This window comes from Onychostruthus taczanowskii, unplaced genomic scaffold (genome assembly GCF_017590055.1).
Source record: "Onychostruthus taczanowskii isolate IOZ18803 unplaced genomic scaffold, ASM1759005v1 scaffold21, whole genome shotgun sequence".
NCBI lineage: Eukaryota > Metazoa > Chordata > Aves > Passeriformes > Passeridae > Onychostruthus > Onychostruthus taczanowskii.
In genome coordinates, this window is record NW_024499351.1 from 3,341,830 (window position 1) to 3,361,641 (window position 19,812).

At 42.1% G+C, this 19,812-nt stretch overlaps 1 protein-coding gene across 1 annotated transcript; it reads right to left on the minus strand.

Annotated features, from left to right (window-relative positions):
• Nucleotides 1-5,425: 5,425 nt before the first annotated feature.
• Nucleotides 5,426-12,489, minus strand: CNRIP1 (cannabinoid receptor interacting protein 1). The gene is made up of 3 exons (XM_041404355.1): nt 12,212-12,489; nt 11,400-11,544; nt 5,426-6,865 (listed from the first exon to the last, which is right to left on the minus strand). The coding sequence occupies exons 1-3, from the start codon at nt 12,388-12,390 to the stop codon at nt 6,701-6,703; spliced, it is 489 nt and encodes a 162-aa protein (XP_041260289.1). The 5' UTR covers nt 12,391-12,489; the 3' UTR covers nt 5,426-6,700.
• Nucleotides 12,490-19,812: the final 7,323 nt, after the last annotated feature.

Consider the following 19,812-nt stretch of genomic DNA (forward strand, 5'->3'; position numbering starts at 1 on the left):
ACAATAACTATCTGCTGCTGTGGAATGCAACAGGTGCATCTTCCATTGGTCCATGTAGATTGTTTTCCATTGATGACGAATCACAGCCACCTGTGTCGAGGCTGTGAGCAGTCACAGGATTTTGTTATGCATTCTATTCTATTCTTGTTCTTTGTAGCCTTCTGATCTTTCTTTTCTCTCTGTTCATTTATAGTATTCATAGTATAGTTTTAATGCAGTATTTTAGTATAATATATAACTTAATAAATCAGCCTTCTGAAATGGAGTCAAGCCTTGTGTCTCCACACACAAAGAATTCACCACAACAACAGGGAATTCAGTAGGAGATTTTTGAGGTTAGGAACAGTCTTTCTAGCAGAACTGAGAAGTATTAAAGGTGGCTGAGATGGAGACTGCCAAAAGAGATTTTTTTGGGAGTTCTCTGCTAGTGTTATATTTTCATATGGACACTCCTAGTGACTGTTTTCCCCCAGTGCCTGTAGGTCAAAAGCATACTCTGAGATTCTTCTGTCTCTTTCTTGTAGCATGACTCCAAGCCCATGCCGTTCCAGTGTTTTCCCTTTGATATCTGGACAGAAGCTGGTGTCTCTGATTAAGATATGGTACCTCATGGATTTGTAGAATGGAGTATAAGGAAAAAATTGTGTACTTAGCTGTCCTAGTCATGGTTCTCCGAGAATAAAGGCTATAGGAAGATTGCAAGGTGGCAAATAATCTTCCTTTCTTGTGCTGTTTGGATAATCTCTCCATTCTGGAGCTAAGTATATGGCAGCATTCCTTCTTTCCTTATTTATTTGTGTTTGAGGGCTGCTGTTGGGTTTACAGGGCTGAAGCAGAAAGTCAAAATTGATAGCTGCTTTTATTAAAAGAAATAAAACCCAACCCTTCAACAAAATTTTCAGCTCTGTTAGTTCATTGTACAACTGATTATTCACCTGTTTCCAGGTGCAAAATGTTAGTTCTTGTTTCCTGGAAAAAAAGAGATATATTTTCTAAGATAGGGTAAATGATCTGTAGAGGAAATCTTTTCACTGTATTTATAACAAACAACCTCTCTGGAAGTGTTTCCTCAACTTCTTTGTTATACTTAATCTGTATTAAAATGGTTAGGTCTAAATTCTTACAGTTCTGTCTTAAGCAAGGGGAGTTCATTCACATTTTAGCATGTTAGGGCAGATTTGTCTCTCATGTTTACTCCATATGTTTTGGTGGGACTTTGTACCAGTAGTGCATTTGGGACTTTTGTTTTCTTAACCATCTACCTCCTATCCCCCTTAAGGTTAGCAAAGCTCAGTGTAAACATGGTGAATTTAATTCACTGTGTGACCAGTGCATTTGTATCTGGCTAGTACCTTGTCCTGATACACAGAATGCTGCCAGACTTGAATAGAGTAGATGCATGATGCTTTTTTGTTTGTTTGTTTTAATGCTTTTTATATCTTTGGAGGATAGTCATATAGTTTCCATACAGAACAGATATGACTGCAGTTGTATTTTCATACCCTGGTGTTTCCTACATTTGCTCAGCTTACCTGTAGCATAGTATTTAGCCAGAGATGTCTCAGAAACCAGAAGTGAAAATTACACAGTTCATTAAAAAAAAAAAACCAACAAACTCCAACACCCAACAAATTTTTAAAAGGCACCAACTCAGACTATATATTCTGTGCACAGAATTGGCCGCAGCTTGTTCTCTCCAGTAAGTCTGAAATGTGGAAGTGCCTGAGGTGAATCTGTTGGCATAGCAACTTAGTGAGCAGGAGAATGGCATCCATCACAGTCAGGAAAGAATGTATGTTGTGATATTGCACTACTGCCACTTGTTTGCAGACCCTCTGGGGTTCACATTAAACTCATAAAGATTCAGTTCAAACTTCTGAGAGCATTTGGTCCCTGTAGCACATATACTGTAGTTTCATGTGGACATTAGTGACAGCGTTGTCACAGTCACTCCTGTTACAGCAGGCCCCCAACCTTGTCTTTACTGTGCTGAGAACAAGCAGAAGGTCCAGTTAACCACCAGCACAATCATGTAGCTCTTGCCTTCATCATCATGCACTAATAGTTTGTAATTTTTTCTCCCAGGATTGTTCAAAGGCTGCAGATCCTAGATGGGAACCAGGCTGTTCCTCACTATTGGAATAAAGGAATTAGGAGTGCCTGTTCTCTGGGGGAGGGAAACCAAGGTGTTGCAGAGAGCATGCAAAACACTTGTACATGGGTTGCAGCATCAAGACTCAAGTTTGTCTGAGTGAGGACAAACAGAATATCAGAGCCTTACACCTGGTCAATGCAGATGTGCTGCCATGAATTGTTTCTTAAAATTTAATAATTTTTATCATAAAAATTGATGGAGAGGCTGTAATTTCTTGTAAGCCATGTCTCCAATGGAGATCTGTTTGTCTATGTGCTCATAGTGCAATTCACTGTGGGTCAAAAGCTAACAAACTCCAGTGACTGCAGTGGGATAACTCACAAAACCTTACAGGAGACAAAGAGAAACCATGCAGAGAGAACTGGTTTGTCTCTTCCTAGCTTGATGCCACCTTGTCTTCCTAAAGCTGAAAGCCAAGGCTGATAGGGATTTGAAGCCTTAAATCCCGGTATCAGGGAGAGGGGGAAAGGGAAGCAGTCCAAGGAATGCTGGTGACAGCTGCCAAGCATGCAGCAGGGAAGGCCCATGGGCAGGAGTGGGTGTCTCTCCTGGCCAAAGGTCTGGATCAGCTACACTAAAGGGGACTTTGCAAGTCATTGCTTGTGAGCTTTGTTAAGGGAAAACATAAATGTTGAAAGACTCATACTGCTGCTTTGTACTTCAGGGTTGACACAGCTATTAAGGCAATGCTCACTGCTTTGAATTTTGAAAGGCATAGCATTTGTTTCAGATCTCAGAAAGAGGCTAGCGTTTACAACATGCCACGTCCTTATTTAATCAAAGCTTTGCACGAGGCTTTAGAAGAATGGAACACACAGCACATACATTAAAATTTTACACAGCAAGTGAGGGCAGTGCTCTTAACCAAGTGAAAAAGAACCTCTCCTGGCATGCAAAAGCCTTGTATTACAAAACTTACATCTTTATTGTACAGAAGTTCTGTTCACATATTTTATACAAAGATTTATATAAATGAGATCTTTTGATTCTTTGCTAGTCTGGAATCAGTAAGGGTCACTGCATTTGCAAACAAGTGGACAGAACTTCAGCTGAAGCCGGTAAAACCTCTTTACCATGTGAAAGTAGAGCAAGTGAGACTTGAGGTGTATTATTTCTGTTTCATACACAGTCAGATGGAAGGAGATACCAAAGTCTGTAGTAGCTGCACTAAACACAAAGCGTTGTGCAAAATCTAATGATCTAATACAAAGCCCTGTGCAGGATCACAACTGTAATAGTCATGACTAATAACTTGCTTTTGAATCCTGTTACTCAGCAGTATCAAAGAGCTATCTGCTACCTCTAAATATAGATGAAAAAGTGACACAAAGATTTGGAATGTTCATTTCATTTTTCTTATGAAAATGACAGCTGGACACTTCATGACAAAAGTCTTGATGTCTCTTATTTATAAAATCTCCAGCTATGAGTGCTTTCTGGTTTCAGCTGGATTGACACATTGTCAGCATTTTCTGACATATATATTTGATCCTAGTGTATTGTGGCCTTAATTAAAGTACTGAGTTCTGTATAAAAAATGGAAATATTAATTAGAAAAAGCTGTGAATATTTGATCCTAGTGTATTGTGGCCTGAATTAAAGTACTGAGTTCTGTATATACAGTACTGAGTTCTGTATAAAAAATGGAAATATTAATTAGAAAAAGCTGTGTAAAGAACAAACTTGTCTGAAGATTTAAGTGTTGCTGATTGAATAATGCATCAAACTGTCACAGCAACAGTTTTGTAGTGACTCAAATTCTATGAATATTCAACAGAGTTGTCCTGGATGAAAGAAATTCAAAACACTACTTTCAGGGAACAGCTGAAGTCTTGGGTCTCCTTTACTAGGAGCAAACGTTTACTTTGTAAGCAAAGCACTTGATGAGCAAGAGGAAGTTGATGGGACTATTTTGCTTTACATGTCTGGAGTATCAGAGCTGGTGGTATGGACACTCAACCAACATCACATGAATAATCTTCTATTTAAGAATAATGCAAATCACATTTCTGTGTGCTTAAACCTCACCCAGGGAAGAAGGATATAGGAGCTGATAAATGCCATTTACACCTTCCCCAGAGAAGTGACTAACCAGTTCTCATCCTTTCTATCCCTGCTTCTGTCTATGAAAGGGGTGCTGCAATCCTGGGCAGCAATGTTCAGTCTTAGGATATGGGACCTGTACAGCAGTTGCTCTTGCTGTTCTCTCCTTCCTCTTAAAATCAGCTCACTCTGTCTGCAGCCTTTTTCTTGAGCATCCTCTCAACTGAATTGCTACAGGACCTGCTAGGTTGTAAGGGAAAATGCCCTATTTGGCATTAATGTGGGCATGAGAATTTGCCTTAGGAAGGGTACACTTCCAGCTGGCTGAGAATAACAATCCTCCTGTGCCAGGATTGGCTGGATTTATTCATTTCAGCATTTTTAAATGCTGGAGAGCTAGGACACTGTGGGTCTTACATGTTTTTTACTAAGATAGAAGTCTGTGAATTTATGTGTCACATGTATTGTGTGCCAGTGTACATATGTGTTCATGTGTAGAAACAAAATAAACCAAAGTATGCAAATTATTGGAGAATCAAATCACTTTTCTAGCAAAGTAGAGACAGAACTGATTCACAGCTTTCACAGCTGGAAGTCTAGAATCATTAAAGCATGTTATCTGGAAACTTCTGCTAAAATGCTGGCAGTAGTGCTTCTGCCTGAAATGCAGATTTCAGTTTGGTCAGTTTTTTCATTTTGAAGGATTCTTGCTAGGAAAAGTCTAGGAAAGAAGTTAATGGAGAAGATTATTTCTAGATTTTCATTTCAGTAAAATTTGCCCATATAATGTTGCCTTAGAATGGAGATGCAGCTGGCTAGCTCACCGTTCCACAGCTGTATTACCTCAGTGCCACTGTCAGTTCTTCTGGCTGTAGAAATCTAGTAAAGCTAGAAAACTAGTAAAGCCTTTTGATTAATAATTCAGTGGAAGAAAGTATTTCCTTGCTAATTCAATTCTGTCCTAAATCATTACTTTTCACACTATATTGCTGGAACAAACTGCGTATTAATAAGTTGTTGTGAGTGTTATCACATTAACCATCTGCATTTTAGCACACTGGATCTGTGTTTCCTAGAAACAGTAGCTTTGGGTGAAGAACAGAAGGTACTTTGGACTGCATTCTCAGAAACCACTGGCTACATACCCTCTACTGTCTGATTCTCTAAAACCACTGCCTTTTTTAATACAGTGTTTTCAGCTCATTTAGATGGCCATAGTAGAGAAGAAATTGTTTAAGTCCTTTATTACAAAGATCAAAAGTCATGTTTACCATTTACATATACAATTTACAAATTATTCACAAAGGGAATAACAGATATGCAGGAACTGACAGCTTACTTCAACCCAAGCTGGGGACAGGACAAGTGTAGTTGTTTCCTTGCTTCCCTGTCTTCACAGAAATAAAAGATGTGTCTGTTTTGTGTAGTCTGTTTGTGTTAAACACTGATCTAGTGTTTATGAAGCACCTTTAGTTGTAATGATTCAAATGCTTGCATGCTTATCTTTATTTGAAAGACTGCAGTGCATGTATAAACATGCACTGTGATCTGCACCCTTTACACTACTGAGTGCTTGGTGGTCAGAAATCTTGCCAATGAATACAGTGGTCAGGCTTGAAAATTGATTTGTAAGATTTAACTGATCTCAGCAATGTGCCATTAAAATAAAAATGGAGTTTAATATCAGAACTCTTACTCTAGGAAATAAATTAAGTATGGCTGCTGTATCTCTCAAGGATACTGTATGATCTTAAGATAGGTCTTAGCTACGTTGTTAGATGTCTTGGATAACACAACTTATTTATTGCTTCTCCTTCATCATGTTTTACACCATTTCCTAATGCTATTTCAAAGACTGGGAAACTTAACAAAAAAGAATCCTCTTTAGGAGATTTGGTAAATTAGCAAATTTCACAGAATATCTTACAGCACTTAACAAAAGGGAGAATGAGTTCCCAAATCCCTTGGTATGAAAACACAATACCAACAGTGCATTAGCTGCCATTTAGCTAAACCTACAAGTAACCATATTTTTAATTTTTGGTGTCCACGGGGAGGACAGTACGACAAAATGCTTGAAGGAACACACCGATTTTGGAGCAAACACAAATGTAAATACAGAAATCACCAATGTGATGTTAATCCAAATTCTAAGCAATGAAGCAAAACACTTCACAAAAGTTGTTACATCTAGTCAGAATAATCCAAATACTTACAACAGTATTATGATATGACTTCCTACCAAGCTATCAGATAATCCTTTACCATGAACCTTTCAGTATTCTCAGGGTGACAGACAAAGAATGTTGCAGATGCCATGGTAAACTTAAAATACAGTAATAGGCAAACATTATAGTGGCACCACCTGTATATACAATGTAGTTGCTGGAACCTTATGGACAAAGCAGTGTTACAGTATGCCTTTGTTAAGGCTTCTTGCTGGTTTAAAAAGGTAGATTTTTCTTTAGGGAGATTGTCCAGCAGTATTGGTTTCCCATCTCTTCAGTGGAAGGTCTCTTTATTGATCCACATGAGACTGCGTGTTTCGTTTGGTTTGCATTCGTACTCAATACTGCCAAAGCTGTTTCCCCATTGGCAATGATCCCGTTTGTGGTAGTTGTAGAATTTGACTTGCCAGACTGTCTCAAAAACGCCAATGTCATTAAACTGTGAGGAAGAGGGAATACCAGTGTTAGTGAGCTGATTATTTTGTTGGTTTCTCTCTCATCCTGAGAAACAACATTTGTGAAGCTGCAGAACATAAAACACCAGGTATAAGGATCATTGTTCCTCAGATCAATAAATCGAAGACCTGTGAAACCTGCTCTAGCAATCAGAAATGTTTAGCCATACATAATACATGAAGGCTCAGATCCTGCATGTACTGTCCTCTTGCACTCGCATCTGGGATAGGCGGGGGAGTAAAAATATTCAAGTTGCCACATGGATAAAGGTTACTAACAACAAGAATCAAAGCCATAATCTTTCTTAATATGACACAGCTTGTATACATTGTAGATCTGCAGTGATACAGACCATCACTTTACCTTTGTACCATACCTAGACGCTGCAGTTCCGATTGGGAAGATTCTTCTCAGTCTGAAACTTTTAATGTATCTGTATTTTGGAGTTTTGCATTTGTACTGTTTTGACTGAGATGTGCTGCTCTTGCACACCACTTACTACTTTTCTGGGATTCTATTCCACATTTTAAATGAGACTTCAGCAAGAGAATTTCTGTGTGCATATCTGTAACTGCTAGTTGGATTGTGATAGTGCAGCTGAGTAATAGGAGCGAATAAAGAGATAATCAGCTTGTTTAGCAAATAAGTGTCTAATACAGTGAAGTAGTGAGACATTGACTTCAAATTGTCTGTGCATGCAGCTTTGAAGTGAATGAGACTGTGGCTAAAATAAAAGTTCTATGGCTATAATAAAAAAGTTCTGAAAAATAAATTTTTTAAGTCACTCCTAGACACCTCGACAACATCAGAAAAACCTTGGTGAGGCTTTCAAGCATAAATTCTGATTTCAGTTTTAATAGTAATGGAAAATTTGAGTTCCTATGCCTTAAGACATAGCAGAGAATCTCAAGTGTGGGTCTGAAGCCTGTATGTATTGCCATTGGTCCTAAGCCAGTATAGCTTTTTGATTGTCTTATGTTGTTGGAAGATACTAGATAGTGAATTTAGTGCTACTGAATGGCACCATTCTTCAGTATTTTCTCCCTTTCAGTATTTCCATCACTCACGTTAATGACAGCTTCCTCACTTGACTGTTTTCCATTCTTATTATGTGCCTGGGAGCTGATCTTTGATCATCTGCCTGCTATAATCACACTTGCAAAGTCAGTATGAAAACCATTTTACAGAGAAATTTTTCCTGATTTACAAGCAGAGTCTTCTGTATCCGGATTTTTCAGAAGGACACAATTGTTGTTTTTTTGAAATTCAAGATTTGGTTTGTAAGGTGCTGCTGTGTAACATCCATTACTTGAAACCTTCCCTCCGCCCACTGTGGTAAGTTAAATTTAGTCTTGACAATAGCAGAAGTTGCTGTGTGCTGTAAGTGGAGGGGTTTTATTCGGCTCCAGTTACAAGTGTTACCTTGAAGGAGTAACTGAAACATTTCTGCCACTTCCTTTGACTAAGAAAGAATCAGATGTACGGGCTATTTTATCTCTCCCAGCAACTAAAACCTTAATTAAGGACTTTTTTAAAATCAATTGTCTTTGATAGTAGTCCTGTTACACTCATAATGCAAGACAGTAAAGGTTAAGCACAGAGGATATTACTGTGCACAGTCCACAAAACTTGTCAGAGGAGAATCAGCCACCCTCAGTGTGGAAACTAAGGAAGAAAAGGCATTTCTAGTAATATTTGTAGCAGGTGATATGACACAAGAGCATAATTTCATTTCATTCATGTATGAAGGATCTGAATTTCAAAAAGATAGATGAAGAAAGCAAATTTAATTTTCCTTCAATGACCCAGTTTGCTGAGCTACCCTGAGCAGTTTGACTGCTGTGGGTTTCCAGGAGAAGGAAAAAATTAATTGCAGAACTTTTCTACTACCATGTGGCTTCCCCAGCCTGGTACTTAGCAGAAGCTCTGTGGCATAATGAACATTCTGCACCCTCAGAGCTTCCCTCAATTCCCATGGCTCCTACAGCTGAATCCTGGCTACTCCACTGAGCTTATATATGGGCATCCCCAGGGAGGAAGAATAGACCTGCTCTTTTCAGGTCAGGCTTCAGGCTACGTGTATTTCCCTGTCTGCTCTTCTCTATCATCTGGTGCTGTAGGAGTAAATAGTTATTTAATCACTCCCTCTACATTTGCATGCTGAGATTATTTTATAGTTATTACTGTGGATACAGTTCTAGCTTCTTTATTCTATCTTAGCCTTGTCTGATCAAGAATAAAATGAGGCCCAAAGGCAGGCTTCTAACTTAGTTTGCACCATTTGCCAGACAGTTTAGCAGTTTCTGGATAGTGTGCATGATTGACCAACCAGATAACAGAAACATATAATCAGAGTCTGGAATTCAGAAACAGGATTTCTGTTTAACATGTATAAACTCTGGCTGTCATGGGTCAGATGTCTACTAGCCAGTTAAAGCAGCAACACAAAGAATTATTTGTTTAAAGTTTCAAAGCAGTTAGGAAATAAGTTCTTATGTATCTTAATGGACCTTAAGTCATTCAGATACTAGATTGGCAGTATCAGACTTGTTTTTGACTGCAGGACTGATCTCACAATCTATTTCTAATGTGAATTCAGTTTTTATGCCTAAGATAGTGTCCTTATTATTGCCATAGGATGCATCAGGATTCTGTCTGTTCTAGAAAAGGAAGTGGAGGCAGAAGTTCCTCATAGTTGAAGGAAATAGGAAAATTTAAAGCTGTTTGAAATAAGCTCAGTTTTGAAGATTCAGGAAGTAGGTATCCAAAGCAGACTGGGGTATCTGAGGCTTGTTCCCTAAATCTAGTACAGCTGTGCTTGGCTAAGGAGCTAAATGATGAGTTAAACATGAAAATCCCTACTGAGTTGCCTATATTTAATATTTAAAAGTATCATTTGTGGGTATCTAAGTCTGTACTGATGAACCTATCTATCAAGATCAGTTCCTAAAAGGAATTAAGGACCTGCTTAATGCTTGAAAATCCTATTAGCTTCATGGTTAATATCCCAGGATCTGATCTGTAAAAGCAGCTCTTTGGGCAAATATTGTGGCTACTCATTCTGATGCTGCAACAAACCATGTCAGAGCTTGTAACTGAAAGTCAGACCCCCCCCTTACATTTCATCCGTGATTTGATGTGGTTTTGTCCAAAGGAAAAGTTAAACTTCTAGATTTTCAGAGTTCACATCAGTGCTGCACTTAAGGGTGAAGGTGACCAACAAAACAGGGATGCCTTAGTCAAAGCAGATGTCTTTTTGGGAATGCTGTCCTTTCTCCTCCTAGTGCAAGGTGAACTATAACTACAACAGTGGCATCCAGCAGCTATGTGCAGCTTGTTGTGAAACAATACTGTGTTTGGTTTTCCTGGGTTTTAAAAGGAGGTGGCTGTATATAAAAGTGATTAACGTAATACTCCATATTAGTCTTAATAACCTAAGATTTGAAATAGTAATGTGATGTGATGTGGGTCTCCAAAATTAAGTTAGGCACACTGTAATTATTAGAAACACCAAATGGAGATGTTACAGTTCTTATTCAGAAGGGGATTACTATGCTGAACTATGATTCCAGAGAAAAAATACTGAAGAGCAATATGAAATCTTGTGCGCAGTAAGCAAATGTCATAAAATTCTGAAATCTGGTGGGCTTGTTTAAGCTGCAACAGACTCTTAAGAGAGCTTCAGACAAAGATGGCTTACTGCCTTGATTTCTTTTTTTGGTAGAGAAGACATGGAATATACAGTAGGAATCCCTCATAGCTATAATCAGGAGAAGGAAAAAAACCTGCCAAAACTGAGCATACCACTCAAAGAGTGCTGTGGAAATCTGCCTGCTGCTCTTCATGTCTTTTGTCAGCTCTGCTGTCTTGTGGGCTGGAGCTTTTGTCATCTCACTTTGGGGTCATGGAGCCTCTCTTTAAGACTGGGATGATGAGCCACTTAAATATGAACTTAGGTTTGTGGGTGCAGTTGATGGAAACATATGGGAAAAGAGAAGACAGCCTTGGGTGTCCTCCTGCATGCTTCTAGTCTCTGGCAAGTCCACAGGCATGCTGAAGGTGACAGATGGAAGGGGAGAGCTATCACCCCTTGTGCTTAGGGCATGCTCTGTGCCAAAAAAATGGTGCTGCCAGGCAAAAGAGAGTCCCTGTATGCCAAGGGATTGGATTTCTAGCCAAGAACCTCGATGGGAGCTGCCTGATATGTATAGTATGTCCTATAGAAGGGGTGGGATGCTCAGCGCACAAGTCTTTCTGCTAGCAGCCCAAAGGGTTTTGCAGGTCTCTGGAAAACCTTATTCCTCCTTCTGGCCCTTGCTGTTTTCTTGGGAGAGAAGGCAGCAGGACTTGTATTTTCCAGCTATGTTCTGGCCAGCGACCTTAGTGACACAAAGCAAAGAGGAAGGCAGCAGCTGCGACCAGACTTTGCCCTGGAATATTTCACCACACTCTCTCTGGGAGTTAACCCCCTGCTGCCTTCCCTCATCCTGTCATGCCAGGCTTGGAGAACCACATACCTGCATGTTGACTTGGATGGGCTGTCTCTCCCCACTTTTGGTGTGGGGCACCCCTTCTGTGTCGTAGATCCCTGTGTAAGAGGCCACTTGTGCATCCCGTGATTTTTCTTCCAGTGGGACATTAACACCGCCGATGCCCATGGTCCTACAAAAAGACAGGATCCAGCCTTTCACAGCCCCGAATTTCCCCTTCCTTGGCAGTTTGGAGCCAGCACATGGGTTTGCAGCCTGGTAGCCTCTGTGCTGGGGAAAAGCTTCAGGGATTTTAGCAGACCTGCATGTGCTGCTGACTCATTGGGGCTACTGAAATATGCCAGGGCTCTGCAGTCACCCAGGGAAGGAGTAGAAAGGAGAGGCAGGCGGGATCTGATTTCGAAAGGACAGGGAGAGGTTGGTCGGGTCTCTTCGGCGGGGCTGCTCCTCCACCTAGAGCTGGTTCCCCATCTGGTCCCTGTCTCTGCCTCACGCCGCAGCGAGGCTTGGGCATTGTGTAGGTGGGGCTTCTTCCGCCGCGGGGAAGGAGGGAGAAAAGGAGCTGGGCTTGAAAAATCTCCGGGAGAGGGTGGGGAGCGAGAGGGAAGGCAGCGATTCCCAACCGTGGCCTCCCCCCAGGCCAGCCAGGCGGAGCACAGGGAACAGCCGGAGAGGGACCCAGAAACGGGGCCACCGAAGAAAAAGGGCGGGGAGGGAGAAATCACGGAAACCCCGCGCTGTCAGCCTGCCAGGAAAAAACATTAAACGTCTAAAAATAAAGCAGCGGGGAGGGAGAGCAGGGCCGGGGGAGCCGCCCTGAGGAGGACAGCCGCACTTACGTGGCCTGGACGGTGCCGGGTCGGAGGGACACCTCGATCTTGTACTTGGCCCCTGTCAGCAGCTTGATGGTGCGGTTCTGACCGAAGCGCTGCCCGTCCACCTTGAAATAGACGGCCCCGTCGTTGGGCTGGATTTTGAGCGAGACGCTGATTTTCACGAGGCCGGGGATGTCGCCCATCGCTTGCGGCCGGAGGGGCCTGCGGGCTCTGCGCTCGTCTCGCCCCTCCGAGGAAAGGCGGCTGGCCGGGAGCGAGGGAGAGGAAGGGGAGGAGGGAGAAGGAAGAGGAGGGACTGCCGGATTCCAGCCAGCCCAGCCCTTCCCAAAAGCAGCGGATGAGATACTTGATTATTTTCCCTCCCATTAATCACGGCGTAGCATCTGGGCGGTTGATGTCTTTCCCCCCTCTTCCCCCCCGCCTCCACTTCATCACCCCGCCCCATATCCCGGGTTGGGGGGCATTTGCAGCTGCTCAGATTGCTGCCGGTTTCCAGGGAGTTAATCCGGCCCCGATTACTGCAGCCTTAATCCCGCAGTTCGTCCCGGAGGAAACGAGACGGGCCCGGGCCGGGCTCCGCCGTTCAGCACCACGGGCGCGGACAGCGGCAAGGGCCGGGAGCGCCCGCGGGCTCCTCCGTGGGGTCCCGGCTGAGGGGAGCCCCCAAACCACACCCCGAACCCCTCACCTGGGGAAGCCCCCCCCCCTCACCTGGGGGAGCCCCCCAAACCACCCCCCGAGCCCTCATCTGAGGGGAACCCCCAAACCACCCCGGACTCCCTCATCTGGGGGGAGCCCCCCAAACCACCAGCCAAATCCCCTCATCTGAGGGGAGCCCCCACAAACCACCCCCGACCCCTCACCTGCGGGGAGATCTCCCAAATCACCCTCTGATCTTCCACCTGGGAAAGGCCTCCCAAGGGTTGATCGAGCCCTCCGGGGTGGGCTGAAACATCTGTGTGGCAGCACGGAGGAGCCAGAACTGCCCTAGAAAGAGGGGAGGATGAGCAGCAAAGACGTGGCTTTCTGGTTCTTCTCTCTCCCGGTGCAGCAAAAGGTTTCGTTGAGTCACCGTGCCTGGACTGAGGGTCGCTTTCTTGACTGTCAGAGTCACCATGCCTGGACTGAGGGTCTCTGTCTTGCTACCTGAGGTCAACAGTCAACACCAGCAGGTCAAGGTTTCGCTTGGGATTATTTTAATCACTTCGTTGCAATCCTCTTATTTAAATAGAAAAAAAACCCCTACACTGTAACTGCACTATAAGATCAGAATCTCTTGTCTTGAAGTCCAATACTACTCTTTACACATGGCTGGTGCTCTTTGTTCAACAACAAAGGTCTTTGAAACTGAACAATTTACCATAATTCAACTCTCAGCCTGTCTCATTCCCATCTCTAAAGAGATTACTTTTAACCCAGGCAGGTTTGTGCCTCTTTTCCATTCTTTTTTATTTGTTCTTGTTTGCTGTTAAAACTGTAGCACCCTTATGTCTGACACAAGTAATTTTTTTGGGCCACAAGTAATTTTTTTGCCTGGACATTATGGCAGAGTTAATGGTTTTGTTAGGAGAATTTAGGTTAATCCATGTTGCACTGGACCTGACCTGTTCTTTCTTTCTCTAAAGCTGGAATGTACACGTGGTGGCGTAATGTAAACAAAGTAAATTGTAGATACAGCACTGCCCAGTTGCATTTTCTTATGCATGCAAGTTATTCAGTGATTTAATTTTATTATGAACTTTAAGCAAAAGAATATATTCTGCTGAAAACCTCTGGAAAAAAGCCCGAAAACCCCCAAAATCCTACTGAATATTCCTTGCTTAGGGTCCAGCTAAACACAGGTTTTATAATGTGTTCAGCCATTCAGGTTTCCACAAATATAGGGGCAGGATATGACCCCTGCCTCTCAGATCTGTGTATCTCTGCAAAAATACTAAACAAATAAAAGAAAAATAATCAAACAACATCCACCCCTGGTGCATTTCTCCTTATCTCTTTTCATCACTACAAGAGAAATCTCATTTTGCATTGCATTCTGCAGAAACTGCTGCATTTTGTGGCTTGTTGGCAGTTTTTCTGGCAATAAATGCCCTTTCTGTAAGTTTAAATGTAATTCTCTATGAAATCACAGAGGCCTAACCTGTGGAGAATCTGATACCATCACTTAAAGTGGTGTGTGAAGAGTAATGGCCAGGGATCAGATTTACTTGCTTCATGGGCCAGACATAACATGTTGTAGTAAATTGTGTGTAGCTGAAGACATTGATTGCAATTAGCTTCCTAAGTACATGAGAGGTCAGATCTATAACGAGAGGGTTTTTTTCCCTCATCATTTCTGTCTGAATGATTATCTTTCTATGGACACAGCTCAGATTGGGACTTCATCCCTGACCAATATTGGGGAAATGTGAGGGATAACTAAAAAAGCATCATATTATGGAATGTGTATGCATAGTAACTGTCTTACCATATGCAAGTGTAACATGGTGAGAGTAGAACATTTCTGAAGAAGAAATTCTTAATTTAGGCAATGACCTTCTTTTGATTGATCTAATAATTTTCCTTGTGTTAATACATTTACTCATCTGATCCCACCAGATGCCCTTCATCAGTATAGATCAAGGGAGGGTTTGCCTTTGCTGAATCCTTCTGGGAGATTAGTTCTGTTGCTGCCCACCTTAATGGCTGCCCATGGTTTAGTTTCAGTTTAGTTTTGGTTCCCATGCCCTTCCTGAATTATGCTTAGGACAGCTGTTCTCCAGCTCCACCACAGACATCTCCACCCTTGGATGCCCCTGACCTCGCCCTGCATGTTGAGCACCTGGCTTGACCTCAGCCCAAGGATGGAGGTGCTTGATGCTGTGGGATGGGCCCTGGCTAGGGAAACAGGCCCTTCCAGTCCCTATGGGGATTTTCTATGGGTCCCAGCTCTCAGGCTGCTACATTACCTGATGTTAATCACTTGATATTCTGTAGGGAGCAAAATATCTGAAGAAAGAAGAGTTGGTGTGGTTTTTCCAGGAGCACAGAGTAAACATGCTGACATTTACAAGATTCAAAGCTAAATAAATCATCATAGACTTAGGACAAAGTCCTATTTCTCCTAAGCCACAGCAGCAATTTGTTTCTGGGAACAAAAAGATAAAGTTGTGTCAATTCCTCATTTCTCTACACCTACATTTGAAGGGTGGGACTACAATATTTAATGTCTTTCTAAACTACAAAACTGTAGTTTTGTTTGTTTGTTTTGGGGGGAGGGTGGGGGGTTTGTTTGGGTTCTTTTTGTGCGTGTGTGTTTGGTTTGGTTTTTTTCAGTCCTTCAAATCTACTTTTCATTCCCCTGGCAGCTGAGGGAAACAGCTCCAGTCTGTTGTGTCGAGTCAGCAAGGGACATTAAGCTAATTCCCTTCCCTTGGGTAGGAAGATTGGAGCACACACCTGTGCCCTGGCAAATGCCTCAGGGCTTTTGAAGGGAGTGGTGAGTGAGCTGTACCCAGCAGTTCTACACCTCCTTTTCTTCCTAAGACTATGAAAGTCTCACACAGCCTGCAAGATGTGTACAAGATGCATCCTCCAAGACCTCTTTCTTGTGCATAGACCTTCCCTGCTGCACCAGCATAACCTGCATGTGTCACTGATGGGGAGCTGCTGTAGGGGAGAGGTGAGGGTGGATGTGTTCAATGAAGGCTAAGAGATAACATGCAGATAAAGCATGATCTATGCTTTATGCAGATCTAGATTACCTAGAAAACACTCTGGAGAGAAGTGTTTGGTCTGTTGATTGCACCTACTCAATATGATCTCTCTAGGCATGATACGTCAACTGCATAAGCTTTCAAGTATTAACATTTTTGCAGACCTTCTCACTAATGCATTAATCCTGCTGCAAAGCTCAACAGTCATTAAATATGAAAAATGTATTTTGAGGCAGAACAAGGTTGTTCATTTAAGATGGCCAAACCACAGCATTTAGATTCTAAGGTGACATGTGGTACCTGTATAGCATTCTTATGCTTGCCCCTCTTTGATTAATTTCTTAACACAGTACTAAATTTGGAAATGTTGTAGTTTGGGGTTTCTTTCCAAGATGGGCATGCAAAGCCACAATCTCTCATGCTCTAAAAATAGCCATATGTGTGATTTTGTATATAGGGAATTGTGCTAAGGCGTGCACCTGCCAGCTCTCAATTTAAAACTTTGATTCTTTTGAGCCCGCTGCCTCTGTGCAGAATGAGAAGTGTTTTTTTACTGAAATATCAGCTGGACAGTCTTTATCTTGTTTGGAAATCACTTGAGTGTATAATCTTTCCCATACAGACAATCATTTTGAACATATAACATTTGTTATAATTTTCCCTGCAAATGCAGCTTGATTTGCTGTAGTGACATATATTTATGGATATGTCATGTGTTTTGCTGCAGATTAGGTGGTTTGTGGCATTTACAGTGCAGCAAACATGTTAGAACCATCTCTGCAAGGGCTTGTGGAGCAATGGAGTGGGTGTAACTGAGAGTTTTGCCTTCCTTGCAGCTGCTGTATGGTTCCAATTTTTGGTATAAACACGTCTTAGTCCCCCTTTCTTAGATAAATGTGGTTGATCAATTTTTTTCCAGTGCTTGCAGGAACTTGTATTCTGAAGTAGCAGAAATAAAGAAGAATTTTCTGAAGAAATACATCAGCAAATTCTCCTGTACAAGAAGAGTAAACTGAGCTAACATATTCAGCTCTGCTGCAGATTGTCATATTGTGACAAATTCTGCTCATCTGATATCACGCACCTTTCCCTTCTTGAAACGGAAAGGGAGAGGACATAGTAAGTTATAGCAGATTTACACATTGCAGGTTATCTTGTCTTTCTGACAAAGCTCTTCCTCCCCTTTGTGGAGAGGTAAAAGAAATGCAGCTCTTCCTCTCTCCTGTGCCTGGTGCTGCTCTTTAGGAATGGCTGGACAAAGACCCCCATCCACAGTCCACACGCCCTTGCACCTGCCACAGCTACTGTGTGTTTAAGGACCTTTTTGCCTCTTGTGAATGATTCAGCCACATCAGCATGTTTCTGTCTGAGGGGGATGAATGCTGATTTCCCTGCAGTGGTGTGTGGTAAATGAAACCAAACCTCAGTGTTAAAGAACAGAATTGTACTAGACTTGTAAAGTGGAACAGCAAAAGAACCAGCTGAGCTTTGAGGATGAAATAGAAACAATATAGAGAAGTGTTATAAAAGTGGTTGCCTTCAGCTAACATTAGATGGAAGTTATTTTGTGTTTTGACACAAAATGAGTAGCATAAGTACCAATGCTAAATTCTGGAGCCTTTGGCTAGATGCCACTTTGTTTAGATTTACGTTTCATACCTCCAAAGGCTTTTCATGCAGGTAAGTGAGAAAAAAGAGCTTTTGTGAAATTGTGGAGTCACCATCCTTTTCTGTTTTCATTAAACCACTTTTTAGTATAGGGATTTATAGATATTCTATTGAGGAGTACCTATCCCTGGTCATCTCATATCACCAATTTATTGTGCAGGGCCCTGTCATCCTGACTCAGCACAAAGACTGAGTCAGTAGGAGCAGGTAAGCAGGAAAACCTGCACAAAGGACGCCTGCAGGGAGGGAAATCCTGGCAGGTCCTTTTGTCTTTGTTCCCTATAAAGCCTTCCAGCTCGGGATGGGGCTTCCTTTCCTCAGACCTGAGGTGGGGGAAGCAAAGTAGAGACAGAAGGAAGAGAGAACTGTGATCCTGTTCTTGGTCTTTAATCATAGCTCCAAGCTCTGAAGCATTATGTCCTCAAGGCAGGTAATAAAGGGATAATTTGGCTTCCAAATTACACTTCGAGGGTTACTGTTGTCTGTGACAACAGTATTTTTGGTTAATCTAATTGGAGAAAAGGAAAAAAGTATATTTTCCTGAAGAATTAGGGATCAAAAAAGACATCATACAGGAGGATTCTACAAGCTCCTCAGTCCATCAAACATCCTTTTAAGACTTATGGGGGCCTTCACAGAAATATAACTCAGAAATCCAGTTAGATCATCACTGCTGTGGGAATCCAGAGCATCTTCAGTTCATTCCAAGTCCTGGACGTAGTAGGCAAATTTTCTACTGTAAACGTTAGACAAGGGTTTTGATCACTTTTTAGTGGTAAATTTTTGCTTTTAGTTCCAAGGACCATGAAGTTTTATTAGGTCTATTTGAGTTTCTGTCTCTAATAATTTTAAAATCTATTTGTTGAATTCAAGTATGCTTCACAGCTAGATAATACATGGAGTCTTTCATTTGCAAACTGATGGATGATTGGCTTCATCAGCAACTAGTGCCTCTAATAGCAATAAGATCTTTACAACAGTATGACTTACGTGAGCAAAGGAACAATGTACTGAGACTGCAGCTTTTAGAAACCCCAAACAACACAGTGACAGATTAAATCACAAAAAGGTATGATTTAGAAAGAATGCACCATGACATAACCAGAATGTTTCAGGTTAAAGTGTTTAACCTGAAACGGGTAGCACAGACAGGTGCTCTGCCTGCAGAGAGACTGGATGTGTCATTTGAGCAGCAACTCATGAGAAAGACCTGGAAAAGGAAAATCTCCATTCAGACATTGAGGAAAACCCCCAGCAGTTGAGATAGTGAAGAATTGATACAGATAACCAAGGAAGGAGTGGAGTCTCATCTGTAAGAATACCACTAAATAGGCATCAGTGAGGAATATCTAGGAAAGGTCTCTGAGGGCTCTGCTAACCCTCTGGTCCTCTGTCACAGACCTTGTCAGACTTCTGAGTAAGACTTCCTTCAGAGTAAAGGCTGAGACACAGAGTCGTATGGAGAACAGGAATTTCTGTTTGTGAAAAAAGTCCCTATTTAGGGATCTTTACGCTTGGCAAATGTGACAGATGGAGTCACCCTAGGCTCAATCAACATTTATCTGAATGAGCTTAGCTGCAAAAGTGACCTGGAATCTTGTGCTTGGAAGAACACAAGAGGCCGTTTCAAGACACCATGAAGCAACCTCTTATTGCTTCCCATATACCCCCACTTTCTTCTATATGGGGAAGAGGGATTGTGACTCTGGTATTTATAAAAAAACTATGGGTTTGCCTTGTCTTTTCCCAAATAAAGCCAAACAAGTTCTGCAGCAAGTAAAAGATGATTGTACAAAGCGTTTTGTGGTCAGTGTTTTATGTAATGCACGGGTCTAATCCATTTGTGCCTATTTGACAGCTGACATATTTGGGAGGCCTCGGTATCAAATCCAAATCCTGATCAAGTCTGATAGACAAATTTCTTATGTCAGCAGAGGGCGCATCCTCGCTAGCCAAGTGAGGGTCCTCCACCTTCCTACCAGACTCCACATTCTTGCCCTCAGGGAGCTAGGTTTGGAAGGCAGAGTGAAGTGAAAGCACTGGTGCGTTGGAAGCCTATGTCTGAAATCATTTGGCACAAGCCAGGCAGCAGCAGCACCATGCCCTGTGTGTTTTGGTAGAGCTCATGTATTTGCAGAGCAGGCCCAGTTTCTTATGACTGAAGTGCTTGTTTAACTTCCCAGGACTCTGTCATCCAGGCTAGCTGTATTTGAGATGATGGAGTGTTTTGTCAGGCTGTTG

Excerpts from the sequence above, each read along its gene's own strand:
- CNRIP1 (XM_041404355.1), bottom strand. The coding sequence starts at position 12,390 with ATGGGCGACATCCCCGGCCTCGTGAAAATCAGCGTCTCGCTCAAAATC. Across the intron at positions 11,545-12,211 it reads CCCGGCACCGTCCAGGCCAC|GACCATGGGCATCGGCGGTG; the intron begins GTAAGTGCGGCT and ends GTCTTTTTGTAG. Across the intron at positions 6,866-11,399 it reads CCATCCAAGTCAACATGCAG|TTTAATGACATTGGCGTTTT; the intron begins GTATGTGGTTCT and ends TCTTCCTCACAG.